At 37.0% G+C, this 16,276-nt stretch overlaps 1 protein-coding gene across 1 annotated transcript in view; it reads right to left on the bottom strand.

Annotated features, from left to right (window-relative positions):
* arvcfb (ARVCF delta catenin family member b) overlaps positions 1–16,276 on the bottom strand; it is a 278,368-nt gene that overhangs the window by 57,173 nt on the left and 204,919 nt on the right. The window contains 2 exon segments of the mRNA XM_030142598.1: positions 2,208–2,379; positions 2,482–2,599. Of these exon segments, the coding sequence (XP_029998458.1) occupies positions 2,208–2,379; positions 2,482–2,599 (290 nt within the window).

Here is a 16,276-nt window from a genome sequence, read left to right as displayed (position 1 = left end):
TGAAAAATAAGGAGAAAATTGAGACAGAAGGACAGAATAGAGTCACGGTAAAACATGTGCATAACAACAGCATGAGCTCCCAGAATTTCTATAAGCGTTTCATTTAAATCACTACACGGAAAAGATATGGAAAAGTGGAAATTACAGCTATGAGTCCAAGTGTTTCGAAGCTGAAACAAAGCTTAAGCTGCTAAGGAGGTGTTGATCATAATAGTATATTTCATACTGAATGTGACATTAAATAGAAGAGGACGGCAAACTTAGCCCACTTAAAGAAACAAATTACTAAGCGTATTGCCGACAGGGTTGCTTAACAGCCCGCCTCGGTGCTCTTTTAATGTTTCTGCACCTGTACCTTCTGCGCTTTCAAAGAACACCTTCAGGCACTGCAGCAGCTAAACACATCTCATTAGTCAAAGCGTGAGTGCACATGAATTCACGTGGTTAATTGGTTTCTTCATAAGTTTGTATACATGTAAGCATCGGCGCCGTCCTGACCCGGGGAGCGCCGATGATTCTCCGATGAGTCGTTAGAAGTCAAGGGTCACTGACTGGCGGGTCACACCTCATTGGCTGACTGATTAATGGCCGCCATTATTGTTGTACAGCAGGGAGATAACAGCGTCGTTTAGCTAACAGCCAGGGAGCATGCTGATTAAGACGCAGCTAACAACACAAACATGGCACATCTGTTAAGGAGACTCAATAATGACAAAAAGTGCCTCATGCAGGAGGCAGTGCGGTGAGAAATGTCCGACACATGCACCTTTTTTCCTAAACTTACCTGTATATATCCTTATTTATTGTACATATTTCTCATCTGTAGTATAGAGTTAGCGTTTGTATATTTCAGTAGTTTTAGTAGTACTCTAGTAGGATCTGTATATTTAATATTTAAATATTTGTAGCTTTTTGCAAATGCCTACATTTTTCAGTATTTGTGCGATATTTTTATAGTGTGTTTTGGCTTCTAAACAGAACAGAGCTGCTAAACTGATTTTCATTGTTCCTGTGACAGTGACAATAAAGATTGATTCTATTCTATTCTATTCTATTCTTTTTTTAAATGATTTTATTTTTTTCATTTGGAAAGATACTTTACAACAGACATCTAAGCACATTTGTATGCCATGTCTGAAAAGTTATCAATAGTAAAACATGAAATTTAACATACATATGTCCCATATAAGTTCTCTGTTTAGAAAAAAAAAACAAAGACAACTGTTCTTAACTGTGTTGTAAGTCTTTGCCTTTATATACATATATATATATATATATATATATATATATATATATATATATATATATATATATATAGATCGGTAAACATACCTTAGAACAAAAAGATGTCCCATTTTTCCCTCATTTTCATTATTCTTATTCCGAAATCCATACAAGTTTCAGCTCCAGTACATTCAACCAGTTCAATTATAACTTGTCATTTCCAGTTAAATTAAATCTGCCCTCAATGGGGTGATATACAATCCATTTTGACCACATTTCCATAACTTTATCCTGTTTTACTTGTTCTACTCTACTCTAGAAGTCACTAAACAGAGGCAGTCTCAACATGGTTTTGAAACACACGGAACGAGGTAACCTATGCACTGTATTTATGTCTGTTAATTACATTTCTACTTTAATTAATTTGTGTGATGCTTACATTTATGAACAACCCCGTTTCATGGAACTGATCCTTCATGGTATATTTTATATAGGATCCTATAAGGTGCTGAAGACAATACAGTTTGATTCGAGTTCAGTTAAACTGCATATTTAAAAAGAGAGGGGTTTTTTTTGTCTTTGAAACATGATGAAGTTAAATGTATTTTATAGAGACACTGCATATTTCATGCTATTACATGTGACACATCTTTTTTAATGACAGACTGTAGTCAAAAGGACTTTGTATGTGACCAGTCAAGAAAATGCAACAAGGACAAAACAGAAGCCCATGGCCTCTCTGCTGGAACCCTCTGCCGTTTCCATATTACAAACATTGTATGAAAATATATTTTTATAGAAGGTGAAAACAATAATTAGAGTAAAGCATTTCTGCAATACCTTGAAAAATAATTGCTCATCCAAAGCCTTAAGATGATTACGGAATGAAAAACACTATAATTAATTTAATTTCATACTAGTTTCTGTTGATTTTGCTCTTGTGTTTGTACTCTATTAAAGTTAGATTCTGATATATGACTCACCTTTGGCTTTCTTGCCTCCGAAACATCCAGCATCATCCTTTTTCTTCCTCTGTGGCCCCGCTGAGCCGGGGGCCTGGAGCGCTGATGGATCCTGGAACTTCTCGGCTCCTGGAACCTCTTTGTGGACGTGGTAGGACAGGTTCCTCATGATACAAACACAGTTCTCCACAGACTAGGAGGAAACCGAAGAGATGTTATCTGCTGTTTATTTTTTGCAGTTCATTCCAAGTGTCGTTTGTTACTGCTTTAGTATGTAGGACAGGATGTGGCCTACCTTGTTGTCCATGTCTTTCTTTCCTACAGCTGACTGCAGAGCGTGCAGAAGGGCGTCCACCAATCCCTCGCATTCCCTCAGTCTGCGTCGAGCCTCTGCACCATCAGAGCTCACATTTCTACAGGAACACAAAGTCAGAAAGATGCTCTTAGTAAACCTGACAAAGGCATTCACCAGGAAATCAAACATGTCTATTCCACTATATTCTCGCACATTTATCCCCCCCGCCCCCCGAAGGGTAGGCAAGGGGTATTGTTTTTGGTTCGGTTTGTTTGATTGTTAACACTCTAGCAGCACAACTATTGGTTGAATTCATATCAAACTGGGTTTATACATTGCCACTGACCCAGAATAGATGTCAATACATTTTGGGAAAAGTAGGTCAAAGTTTACATTTTTTATGCATTTTTTTTTTTAAATCTTTTTTTTCTCCTATTTACTTATAATGGGCTAAATTTCACATGTCTGTAGCAGAAAAACTATTGGATGAATTCATACCAAATTGGGTTTATAGATTGCCAGTGACCCAGAATAGATGTGGTTACAGTTTGTGAAAAGTAGGTAAAAGTTAAAAATTTTTTTATGAATTTTTAAAATCTTTTTTCCCCCATTTACTTATAATGGGCGAAATTCGTAATGTCTACAAAAACGTCAATTTTGGTTCAATTTACTTCAAACTTGGCACATATATTGAGGCACTTGATATGCTTACATCAGCTGGATCAATGCCAAAATAAGCATTGCATTTGTATGTATTTGGTATATAAATCTATATACCTAATATACCAATATATCGCTCTCAATATACAAATATGCATATTAAAACACTATTAAGACACATTTAAAACAGCAATTTGTAAAATATGTATAAGACAGTATATTACCAATATGATAATTAAAGAAATATACATAATCTGTACATAATTTTCTGTTGTATTAATAATTTCTTTCCTGCTACTTTTTATTATACTTGAATAGAGCGACTAACACCCAATCATTTCCCCCTCGGGTTAATAAAGTATTCTGATTCTGATGTAAAAGAGCATTTTCTAAGGACATACTGCATCTGTGAGTGTGGATAAGAAGAATCCAACATAGAGTTATTTAGGTAACACACTATATGACTGTTCAACTGAAACCCTCCTACAACATCTGGCCTTTCTGTGAACTCAACAAAACCCAAACCTTCTGAATTGCTCTACTGGAAGATAATAATACTACATGCCTCGATTCACTTTAAATATCAAGTTTCTACATAAAATAAACCTCACTGCAAAACAGCTTTTCTCAAAAACAAGAGGACATACAAACTTGCTGACCTACAGCGGTTTGTTTCATTACTTGTATCTGTGGTTTAGTGTAATTTGTCAGATTTAAAGATTGCAACACAAGAATGTAGAGAAGAAAATGTCAACAGTGAAGCCATGTGACTCTGTGACCCATGGCCTTTAACTTTGCAGCCTGTCTCAAAAGTACAATGTAATAAAACCCCACTGCTTTGGAAATAATCTTAAGAAAATTAATATAAATTTCATTTTTGCTACAAAGGGAAATGCCATCCTCCTTACATCAGCCAGCGCCCCGAGCACGGCTCCTGAGCCCAGCAGCCGAGCCGGTGCAGTCTGACTGACTGTGAAAGGCAAGGCTTTAAAGAGGGTTAAGGGATAGCTGGGGCTCCCCGCTCCTCACCAGGGACTTCATTTATGAGGGCTTCCAACCCACATAATCCCATTAGCCGACCCCCAGTTAGTCCTGTGAAGAGTGGCAGCCATGTGGAGGCAAGAGCAGCTGCCTTCAGTGCATCATTGTTCTGTGTGGACTCCAACACGTATCACATCTACTACTGCTGTACATGTATGTTTCACTGATTTAACCCCTTGTAGACTAGCGTTGCAAATTTGCCTCAATTCCACTGTTTTTGTAATGAGGTGCTGCTCAACACTCTCTGTGAATGTCCTCATCGTTAGCCTTACAGCATAATAGCATAAGTCATATTTTTGGCCAAATTGTGATATCTGTGTAACTTTACTCTCCTCATACTGCTGCTACATTTTATGCAAATATAACAATTTGGCCAAAAATATGACTTAGGCAATTATGTTATAAGGCCAGTGTTATGTTTCCTGGTTATCTATGATCCCTGATGTTCATGGATCAATTTCAACGGCCTGTTTCGGTAACGGTGTTATTAATTCCATGACATTCCACTGATTATTGGATCATTTTTGTTTTATTTGGAATATTGACGGGAGAAAATAATCAATAAGAGCATCAATAAAGTAATACCTACATACCTGAGCCTGGAAAATTTGTGTGATTATTATTATGACATTTATGCCTAATGTCACTAATTTGCACCATAGATATTGTTAGTGCTACAGGGTGGGGAAGCAAAATTTACAATGAACATTTAGTTGTTTTTTCTCAGCAGGCACTACGTTAGTTGTTTTGAAACCAAACATATATTGATGTCATAATCATACCTAACACTATTATCCATACCTTTTCAGAAACTTTTGCCCATATGAGTAATCAGGAAAGCAAACGTCAAAGAGTGTGTGATTTGCTGAATGCACTCGTCACACCAAAGAAGATTTCAAAAATAGTTGGAGTGTCCATAAAGACTGTTTATAATGTAAAGAAGAGAATGACTATGAGCAAAACTATTACGAGAAAGTCTGGAAGATACTATTAAAGAAGAATGGGAGAAGTTGTCACCTGAATATTTGAGGAACACTTGCGCAAGTTTCAGGAAGCGTGTGAAGGCAGTTATTGAGAAAGAAGGAGGACACATAGAATAAAAACATTTTCTATTATGTCAGTTTTCTTGTGGCAAATAAATTCTCATGACTTTCAATAAACTAATTGGTCATACACTGTCTTTCAATCCCTGCCTCAAAATATTGTAAATTTTACTTCCCCACCCTGTATATTCAGTTTCACAATTAAAATTTTGTTTAGCATCTACATGACAGCAACAACACAATTTATTTCTTCTTTGTTGTAAATTGTAAATAAATTTAGGTATTGCACGGACATCAGTAGATCAAGCCATAACATCATGTCATACAGTGTTTGGACAATATCACAGTAGTACCTCTGAGGTCACTGATGGAGGTAGTTTTACTATGATGCTATTGTAAAATGCACAAAAAATTTAAAAAGGAGCTGTTCAGTTATAACTGTCCTATAGATTCATTCTGTCATTTATTCATTTATTTTCTGAACCCGCTTTATCCTCACTAGGGTCGCAGGGGTCACTGGAGCCTATCCCAGCTACATATGGGTGAAGGCAGGGTACATCCTGGACATGTCACCAGTTCATCACAGGGCTGACATATAGATTCAATTCAATTCAATAGATGAAGTATTCAACAAACTACTTTTCTACCAGTTCTCTTTATACTTCTAATTTATTATGTATAGTGTGTTTGCTCTTATATTCTACTTTTACTGTTTGTCATGCTGCTGCTGCTGCACTACAGTTTCACAGTTTGGGATCAATAAAATACACTCCTGATCAAAATTTGGATCAGGAGTCATAGCCTAAGTATCATGAATTCATAAGTTTTTCCGTGATTACGCACCTGAATCCCTTCCCTCATGGTGAACAATTTCTAAGTGTACTCCACCATACCCAATCCATTTGTTTACAAACAGAGCCAGAGGGTCACTCAGGCATTTTCGGAAATTTGTCATGATGTGCTTTGTGGGAAGCGGAGTTCCATGCACCCACTTTCGCTTGGTCGATATGTTTTTTGTCGTGGAACTCCACTTCCCACATAGCACGTAGTGACAAATTTCCGAAAATGCCCAGGTGACCTACCGGCTCTGCTTGTAAACACATACAGTGTTCATGATGGAGTATACTTCGAAATTGTTCACCGTGAGGAAAGAGATTCAGGTGAGTAATCACAGAAAAGAATAACGGATTCATGAAACTTAGGCTATGACTCGGGTTTTACAGATTTGATGAAAAATTGGTGATGAAAGTCATATGCAGCTTTAAGAAGTTTCTAAGTAGAGTTTCAAAATGCAAAAAGAAGAAATGGGGAGTGAGACAAAAAAAAAAAAAATTTGAGAAAGCAATTTATTGAAAACAACAATTAAACTGAAATAGGCTGTTCATCAGCTGATCAAAAGTTTAAGACCACAGCCTTTAAAAGTCAAAATCTGAGCAAAAATGTGGATTCAAAGTCATTTTTTTCTGTCAGGTATTCATACTGTCATGACCTCCTGATGGCAAAGAAAAAAAAAGCTTTCTCTCTTTGAACGTGGTCAGATTGTTGAGCCAAGGCCTCTTACAACGTGCCATCACTGCTGATTTCAGTTTAATTGTTGTTTTCAATAAATTGCTCAATTACTCAATTTTTTTTTTTGTCTCACTCCCATTTCTTCTTTTTGCATTTTGAAAGTCTACTTAGAACCTTCTTAAGATCCAGAGCAAAATGTAAATTCATGCAATTTTTCAACTGGTCTTAAAATTTTGATCAGGAGTGTATATCTATCTATCTATGCATCTGTCTGTTTTAAGGAGTTGTCATGACAGCAGGTGGAGAACTGCAGATTGTCTCGGTGTGAACTTAATGGATACGCCAAAGAGGGACTGACAGCAAAAAGACTAGTCTGTGTTTGATGTTGAAGTGCTGTCTCTCATTACGACAGGTGAAGTCGACTGAGCCGTGTATAGGTACTTTAAGCTGTTCCTTCAGATAGATAATGCTAGACAGATATCAGACTGATTTTTGAGTGCAGACTTTTCACCTCTGTCTGCGATCCCGGTAGTAATCAGACTGGATATGATAGTTCAGAGAAAAAAAAAAACTCCATTTAACTTTTTTATACCAATATCCTCCCGAGACCCAGTAATGCATTTTTGTCCTCTGAAGGGGACAAGAGTTTCACTGTTAGTTAAAAAATGTGCATAATATGTATCTGAAAAAACTGTTGCATCATGCTGTTTCCATTTAAAACAATTATCTAATATAAAAAATCCAAAACGTTTACTTTCCTGGGTCTCAGGAGGATATATATTTTATCACACATTCACTTTTCCTCCATCCTACAGAGGAAATAAATGATTGAATTCTTGTGTAACTCCTTATTTTAAGCGACACATATTCACCATTAAATAGCTCCTAATTAACATATACATAAGCTGCATATTGGCTCTTTATTAGTCATCACTTGGATATTACATTGGTTCTTTATTAGTCATTATTATGACTTTATGAAGGCCAATAATGAGCAAAGCATATTCAGCTCATAATTCATGTACATTTAATTTCCTACTATCAATATGCAAGAGGGAAAACAGATGGTTAATGGCCGTGCAGTTACAGAATATGGTCAGGAAGAATGAGGCATTGATAAGAGCTACTAAATGATGCCAGAATATGTACGTTAACAGTACATTTATGAAGTACAACCAAGTTTTCAGTCCGCCTAGGGCAAGGGTGTCAAACATATGGCCCGTGGGCTAGAACTGGCCCACCAAAGGTTCTGATCCGACCCATGGGATGAATTTTTACACAGAAGGCATTAAGTCAAGGGCATTTTAGCTCTAAACTCTGAAATTTTAGCAATATTCTGCCAGTTATAAAAAGGTTTTGTGCCTTTGTAGATCCACTGTGATCTGTAAGTTGTAATGCACATGTGTAAATGATATAATATTGTTAAAATTGCACTTATTGTTTTCAAGAAATTTCAGGTTGACATTTTTTTGTGAAGGGATTGTTTGTAAAAGTAAACATTTTCATAATTTTATTAAATTTTTTGTGAGAAAACAGAAAAAATTTGGAGTTGTCATTATTTATATAATATATAATATTTATATAAATGTATTTTAGGTCTGCTTCCATCATATTTGCTGGCCTACATCTGTTGGAATGACTTGAATTACAGGATCTGTTATCGCTATGAGTTCCAAAGGTCAAAACAGACCTGGGAAAGAAAGCTTTTAAATGTTCTGCTCCCACTGCCTGGAACAACCTACAGAAGGTGATTAAACTAAAGGAATTGGTCTCTTTTCATACATTCAAAGTCATTTTAAATGAATGGGAAAAGGATAAATGTGGATGCAGATGTTTTTCTAATTGACTGAATGGGATTCTGCTTTGAGATGCTTTTAAGGAAAAATTGCTGTTATACTTTTAGTACCTTTTAAAATAATGGTTTAAGTTTTTCTTCTTCCCACTCCGTTTCGAGTGTAGATGAATGATTTTTTTGGAGTTTTGAATTTGCATGTATTCTGTAAATGCTCAAAATAAACAAAATGAAATGAAATGAAAGGTGATGTTTTATATGCACATCCTTATCTGGTGTTTTATGCTTGGTTTTAGTATTGACTTTTATTATGTTTTATGTATATTTGTAGTGTGGATGTATGGCTGTGATTTCTATTTAACGTAACTTCTGCTGCTGCTGCTGTCTTGGCCTGGACACTCCTGAAAAGGAGATTATTAATCTCAACAGTTAACCCTGTAAAGCCTGAACCATTAAATCATTGACAGAAAATTCCAGTTCTTTCAAACTGGAGCCTTTATTGGTCCTTCTGAACAACCAAAACATTTTCTTTAAAAATATCCATTTCCATGTATGAATTTCAATTTTGTATCATATTTGATACATTGGGTCTCAATGCTCAAATATTATCGTTTTTGAACAAACAAACACAAACATGTCGAACAAACTAGTAATTCCTTTTCAAAATTGGGAAAGTTCCGCCACCTTCCTCATTAATGACAGTCTTATAGTGTCACTGGAAAGGCCTCTGGTGAGCAAATTCCTCCCTCCTGGTGGATTATCTGTGTGTTGCATGTATCTAATTGTATACATCAGGTTTTTTGAGAAAAAAAAAAAATCACACTGATCATGCTTCAAAGCTCATGTATCAAATATGATACGTTTGGCGTTAAAGAGTTAAATAAAGGTAATACTAATACTAATACAAATACTACTACTACTACTACTACTACTACTACTGCTAATAATAATAATAATATTTAGAACTTATTATGTTATTATTTTACTGGTCCAGCCCACTTGAGATCAAATTGTGCTGTATGTGGCCGCTGAACTAAAATGAGTTTGACACCGCTGGTCTAGGTTTTATTTATGTGTTCGTATCCTCAGCTCTACATAGAAGTGATCAAAGTGTAACTTAAGGAGTAGCAGAGTCGATGAACAGACTCAGTACACAGTGTCTACATGACTGTGTGTCAATACAGTGAGAACCCACAGAACCGTCGTTCGACTTGTGCTAATTAAAACTAATCTTTGGTAGACACTAGGCAGACAGCACTGGCCATCTGGATCTGCTCATAAAGAAGCAAAACCCATCCGTCTTCAGCTGTCAGAAAATGGCCATCACCTCCCCTGTAAACGGATCAAGAGGAGAGTCTGCCTTGGATTTATTTGACAAGTGTGTGTTTGTGGCAGACAGACAGAAGAGTTTTATTGTCAGCTGTTTCATTTCCAGGAGTCTTTGAGGGAACAGTTGTCTTGGTGGAAGGTTTATGGGCGGTACATCTGTCAGTGCAGACACAGTAGAAAGGTGATGCTGTCTCCGGCCAGGTTATCTAATGTTACTGGGGAAGTATTTCAATCCTACAGGGGATTACTGTCGGTACACATTACTAATCCAGGTACTATTTATATAGAGTGAGTACTGTAATTTCCCACTGTTATATGCTCGACTTAAAATACATGATTATTTTATGTGTTGTGGAAAATGTGGGTATGTGGGTGCTAAAATCCACCACAACAGGGTCGGGTACAGAGCCATTGTAAGAAGAATTTGTGTCTCCTTTTTAACAGAAAAATTAATTTTCAGTCCTGACTTTTTTTTTTTTTTTTTTTTTTTACACCCATTTAATGATTAAAAAAGGCAGCACACTGACCAAAAAATACCAAAACACAATAGCACTGTGGTTAAAAAAAAGGACATTTCCTTTTTTTTTTACCAAGTGCTACCATTCACGCTCAGCAGCACAAGCCTCTTTATTTTTTTAAATCTATGAAAGAAAAGCTCTTATTTTTGGACATTGTCAGTGTTCAGTGTACTGTGATCTACACAGAATGCTATTCAGTGTCTGCATCAGTAAGACGGCAAAAAGAAAACAGGACCACAATGGATCACAAACATTTTTGAAAAAGCCCCAATTTTAAGAATAACCAGGGCATTAAATTGGACACATATACTATTTTTTGTGCTGTTGTACAAATCAGATAAAACTGGGCTTTCACTGGCCTAATTTTGCACAAAGGAGTAACGGCTGTTAGGAGCATTTTATTAAGTGGATGTTTTTTAGAGCTGTGTCTGTGTGTGCAGACGCTGACAGCCTGTCACTGTGATCTGGATGTGTCTATAGTGTGTCTGCTTTATCAGATGAGGTGTGAGTGTGAAGGTCATTCAGAGTCATTTGGCCATCAGAGGACAAAAGAGCAGCTGGGAGGACTGGGCCAGTGGAGGCGGATGGAGACTGATGGAGATGGATGGAGCCTTGGCTGACCTCTGCAAGGTCAAGAGCAACACATATGCACGACCATATGTGTACCCTGAGTCTGTGCATCACTTAGAATGTATTGATTTTAATTCAACTTCCAGTTCAATTGAATTGATCCAGGTTCTTATCTGACAATTGTGCAGATTCTTCTTTTATAACGACTAAAGGAAAAGTACATCCATCCTGTGCAGTTTCTACAGCAGTTACTATGACCGGTTAACTCAATATTTATCACACTGACAGATGAAACGTCAGTATTTTACAGCTGTTTCCATTTTAAATGACGTGCAGGATCTTCAGTCACATACCAGCTTGTTTCCATTTGCATGACATTTTCTGTCATTGCTTTTCAACTGAAAAACAATTTCAACAACCTGCTTCAGTAACAGTGTAATTAATTTTAAGACATTCTACTGAGTTCTGGATAATTTTTATTTTGTTTGGATTGTTGACTGGAGGAACTGATCAATAATAGCATCAATAAAACAATACCTACATACCTGAGACTAGAAAATTTGTTTAATTATTATTATAACAATAATGCCTAATGTCACTAATTTGTATCATAGCATCATCATATATTCAAATTAACAATTTTCATTTAATTTAGCATCCAGATAATACAGATTTGTGCAGATCCAGATGATACAGCAGTTACTATGACCGGTTAACTCAATATTTATCGCACTAACAGATGAAACATCTGTATTTTACTGTTGTTTCCATTTTCAATAACCTGTGCAGGATCTTCAGCCACATACCAGCTCGTTTCCATTTGCATGACATTTTCTGTCATTGTTTTTCAGTTGAAATACAGGAACATTATTTCCATCTTTAATCCATGCTTATGACGCTGCAGTTGACTCAGTTGTGTTTTGGGAGCTGGGGACCAGCTGTCAATGAGAGCACCAACAGACGGATTTGAATTGCTGAATAGATCTGTTCAGACGCCTGGAATGACACAATAAATTCCTTCCACTAAAGGTAAAAATTAAAATGTTCAGTGTGTGCAGGCTGCATACATAACAAATGATCTACAGAGTAATTTTTGATGTTCTTCACCTCATTCTATATTCTTCACCTGAGCTGCAAGAAGTATTTGTATTGTACCTGAAGCTTAGAATTGCTGATAAATGTTATGGCCATTATAGAGGATTTTATAGAGTCTTTAAATGATGTTAAGTGTACATACTACAGCCTCTTCCTGAACTGCACTGTGATGGAGCAAGGGTTTACAATAAATACTCTAGATATAATGCACAGCAATGTCTGTCCTTTGACCCTCATTCTGAATAATACATAAAAACCTCCCCAGAAATGGGGGAAAAGTTGAGCAGACTTCGGAAATCTTTATCTATTCCAAGACAGACAATCATACATCAGTGAAAATGCAGATCATAAGCAGAATACAACTGTTTGTAATGTGAACTGCTATTTTAGTGGAAATTGTAATTTTTGCATTTCATTTTCAGTATAAAAGTGAAAATGATGTGATTTTCATTAAGAGTCTGAATCAAACATACATGTGATGATTTGCAGCTTATCTGCAGAATCTGTGATGTTAATTTATGCCCCTATACCAGTGGTGTCAAACTCATTTTGGTTCAGGGGCCACATTGAGCCCAATTTGACCTCAAGGAGGCTGGACCAGTAATATAAGGACATAATAACCTATAAATAATGACAACTCCAAGGTTTTTTTTTGTTTTAGTAGAAACCCTCCCCTATTAAATTATGAAAATATTTACACTTTACAAAAAAAGATGTGAAAAACATGAAAAAACTAACATTTCATTAAAAAAATTTGTGCAGGGCCGGTTTTGGCCAGCAGGCTGTATGTTTGACACGCGTTCCCTACACTGTTATAAATATAACCTGTATTAAAAAAAAAAACAACAGTCATTTCTGTGGTATGGACATTGCGTGGTTCTATATAGTGATTTTAACTCATAAAGACCCAGTGCTACTTTTGTGTAGTTCCCAAATGAGTTTTTCTCTATTTCAACCTTTCTTAACTGATTCGTAACTGTTTTTAGAATATTATCCATAGCATTTTGCATTTTTTGGTATAAATCATGTATTTTCTATTTTTAATTCACAGATCATATACATGTTCATGAAAACACAGGGAAAATTCAAAGTTAATTATATCAAAAAATTGAAAAATGAAGAAAAAGTGGCTTTTTCAGCAAAGATATTGCTAACTGAATGTAAAAACAAGCATGTCCATCCACTGTCACTGATCAAACAAATGGGTTTTCCTGGTGAATCAATGTTGTAGAAGATGACAGTGTTTCCACGTTCACTATGGAGCCTCTGAACGTCCAAATGGGTCATATCTGATGACCATGAAAAGATGACAAACTGCATTTTACACAAATAATTAACATGGATTGATAGGCTTAGTGATCAGAAACTATTCATCATTTTAGATCAGGAGATGAGTTCGGTAGCCAGTGGATGTTTGAGTCTTTATGGGTTAATGAAAAGAACTTGGGATACAGGTCAAAACCAGGTTTTTGTCATGACACACAAAGCCAGAGTGAAGTGAACTTATCAGTTTCAGAGACCTGGTAATTGTTAGAGGTTACTGCTGGAGGTGAACCTTGTAATTGTCTCTAACACTGTATATGCACACCAGATGTGTCAGCAGTAATAAATATAAAAGCTCATTCTTACTGGGATACTGGGACTGTTTCCAGCTTTGAAACCAAATCTTGTTACAGTGCTTATATACCCATACACACACAGCTTTCCCTTTCACTGAGCTCACAACGTAAACACTGTAAATAAGACGGCCTCTATCGACAGAGGGGGCCATTATAATAAAACTATCCCAGCCTTTATTGAGGTGTAAGCTGTGTCTCTGTTGGCATGAGTAAATAGATTCTCCCTGGCATCAGCACTTCTTCCCCTGGTGCATAAACCCTGCGTCTAGGCAACTGTGGGCTTGGTTACTGTTACCATGGAGACGCATTTTCATCCGTCTGCATATAGTGTACGGGGGATAGACAGGGAGATGTTGTTATATGTGACAGCAATGAGATGTGTGGTGTCAGGGGTGATGAGATTGCAAATGTAGTGTTTGGCTAGAAGTTGAAGAAAATGCCAAAAGAAAGACTGTGGCGGATAAGAAAAGTACGAAGGAATCATGAGAAAGACGATGAAACACTAAAAAGCAGTGAGAGCAGCTTTCCCACTTGAGCTTTGATGTAAAATTCCATGACTTTTCTATGACTTTCTATAGCTGTGTGACAACACTGACAACACTTTCCCTTATTCCCTCCTGGACTGTTAATGCCGCTCTTCTGCTCAGCAAGAAAAAAGGTCTAAAATCGCGACCACACTTTCGACAGCCTGGCTGACAGTGGGGAAGACTAGCAGCAAACCATCTGATGCAAAGCAATAATGTGTGAAATACATTCTGGTACATTCTGTCGGAGATGGATTTGGATGTTAGATAGCTCTGGATGTCAACCAGCATGCCGCAGCATCTACTGCAGGAGACGTTCTGCCCTGGATTACAGTCTAGACATGCTTGGCTCACCCAGGAAGAGACAGCACACTCAGGCGTGAGGCATGATAAACCACATACACACTCCCATGTCTTTCACACTGACACACTTAACTACAGTCTGTCACTTGGAGTTGAAGCCAGAATGACAGATTCAGCAGGGAAGGTAGGAGAAGAGGAGCTACTCGAGAAGGGATAACTGCTTGGAAGTTAATAACAGGAATTCATCGATAGACTCAACCATCATCCTCCACTGATGACAGCAGACAAAAGGCAAAGGGGTGTTTTTGACGCTTGCCTGTACTCTAGACATGTCAGCCCTTTTTTTTTTTTTACTTTGTACCGTAAACCCGTCAGTAGCTGTTTCCATATAATTGTCAAGGGGATTTGAAGCAAACTTCTTCTTATGTTACAAAAAGGTCCCCAAAAAAAGAAAAGAAAACGCCAATTAGGTGTGTTTCCATCCGCTGTTTCGGAGCATATAGGCTGCAATGCGTGGCTGTATGGAGGTAGTGGTATAAGAGATGTATGGTTGGGTTAAACAGGAAACAAAAGTAATTGTTTTCCGACTGCCAAAGAAACTTGATGGTTACCTGTTAGTGGGCGTTACTGTTTATCTGCATCACCTCCACATTAAGGCACATGCACCAACTATCAACACTCTTACTGTAGCTTCTCTCTGTTGGATTAGTTCAATTTTGTGTTGTCAGTTTAGTTATTTTGTTCATTAACTTCAGTATTTACTGACTGTTCCTGCTGGATTTTTCCAAGATCTGATGGAATTGTAACAATCAGTGTCTTTAGATATGAGAGAAAAATGCAAATTCATGATTTTTATTCAGTCTTGCTAGCTGGAAGTATTATTTCATGGCAGCTAGTATTCACCACCATGCCTTGTGGAAATGCAGAAGAAGTAGAAACAGCTGATCAGTCATGTGAGGTAAATGTTTGCTAGATCAAAACCTATTCAGAAAAGGATGTTTTTTATTTCGTTTTCAACCTTTTCTACAGTAATACGTCAAAATGTACATAAAAACACACTGATGGTAACATCTGGAGGCCAATATCCTTTCGGCTTCAGCTCTCACTCGTATATGTGAGGTTTATAGGTGTCATGTATTTAACACAAAAAAAACCTTGGGTTTAACGGTTTAAGCAGACCACTGGAAAAACACAACGGCAGACTTCAGGAAAAACCGAACTATTTCCTTTTTATTTTAAGCATAGCCACACAAACACGTTATTCACTGCCTAAGGCTCCATAGTCGAAAAGAGAAGACAGGGGGAGGGGCTCTAAGTGGCACTGTACCAATCATACACTATAAAATCCCCAATCACAGACCTCCACTAGGTCACTACCAAATAGGAATGCATTTCATACAAACTTAAAATCTTACACCTCTGTGTTGAAACACCACAATAGGCATGTAACAAAATGCTTGCTTTAGAGGATTTTTGTTGCCTTTTCCAAAGTATCCATGAATGTGCACATGATATGACCAGGCATCAGAGGTTAAACTAGTTCATTGTCCTAGTTTGACCACACAGACACAGTTTCCTGCCCATAGAATTGTTGTGTACATGTGTGTTAAATCAACCAACAGCAACATGAGGCTATTCCATGTAGGAAGAGGAAAATGAGATTGCCTTAAGTGCTGTTCCAATTTTCACTGAAACTGATATTCATTGTGCCTTTGTCCTCCAAGCACAGACTACTGCAGTTGTATTAATATGTGATCAGAAAGATGAAATGGAGGTTTGAGCAAGGTCTGTT

The sequence above is a fragment of the Sphaeramia orbicularis genome, chromosome 9 (genome assembly GCF_902148855.1).
Source record: "Sphaeramia orbicularis chromosome 9, fSphaOr1.1, whole genome shotgun sequence".
NCBI classification, from domain to species: domain Eukaryota; kingdom Metazoa; phylum Chordata; class Actinopteri; order Kurtiformes; family Apogonidae; genus Sphaeramia; species Sphaeramia orbicularis.
This window is presented reverse-complemented; position numbering and strand designations above follow the sequence as displayed.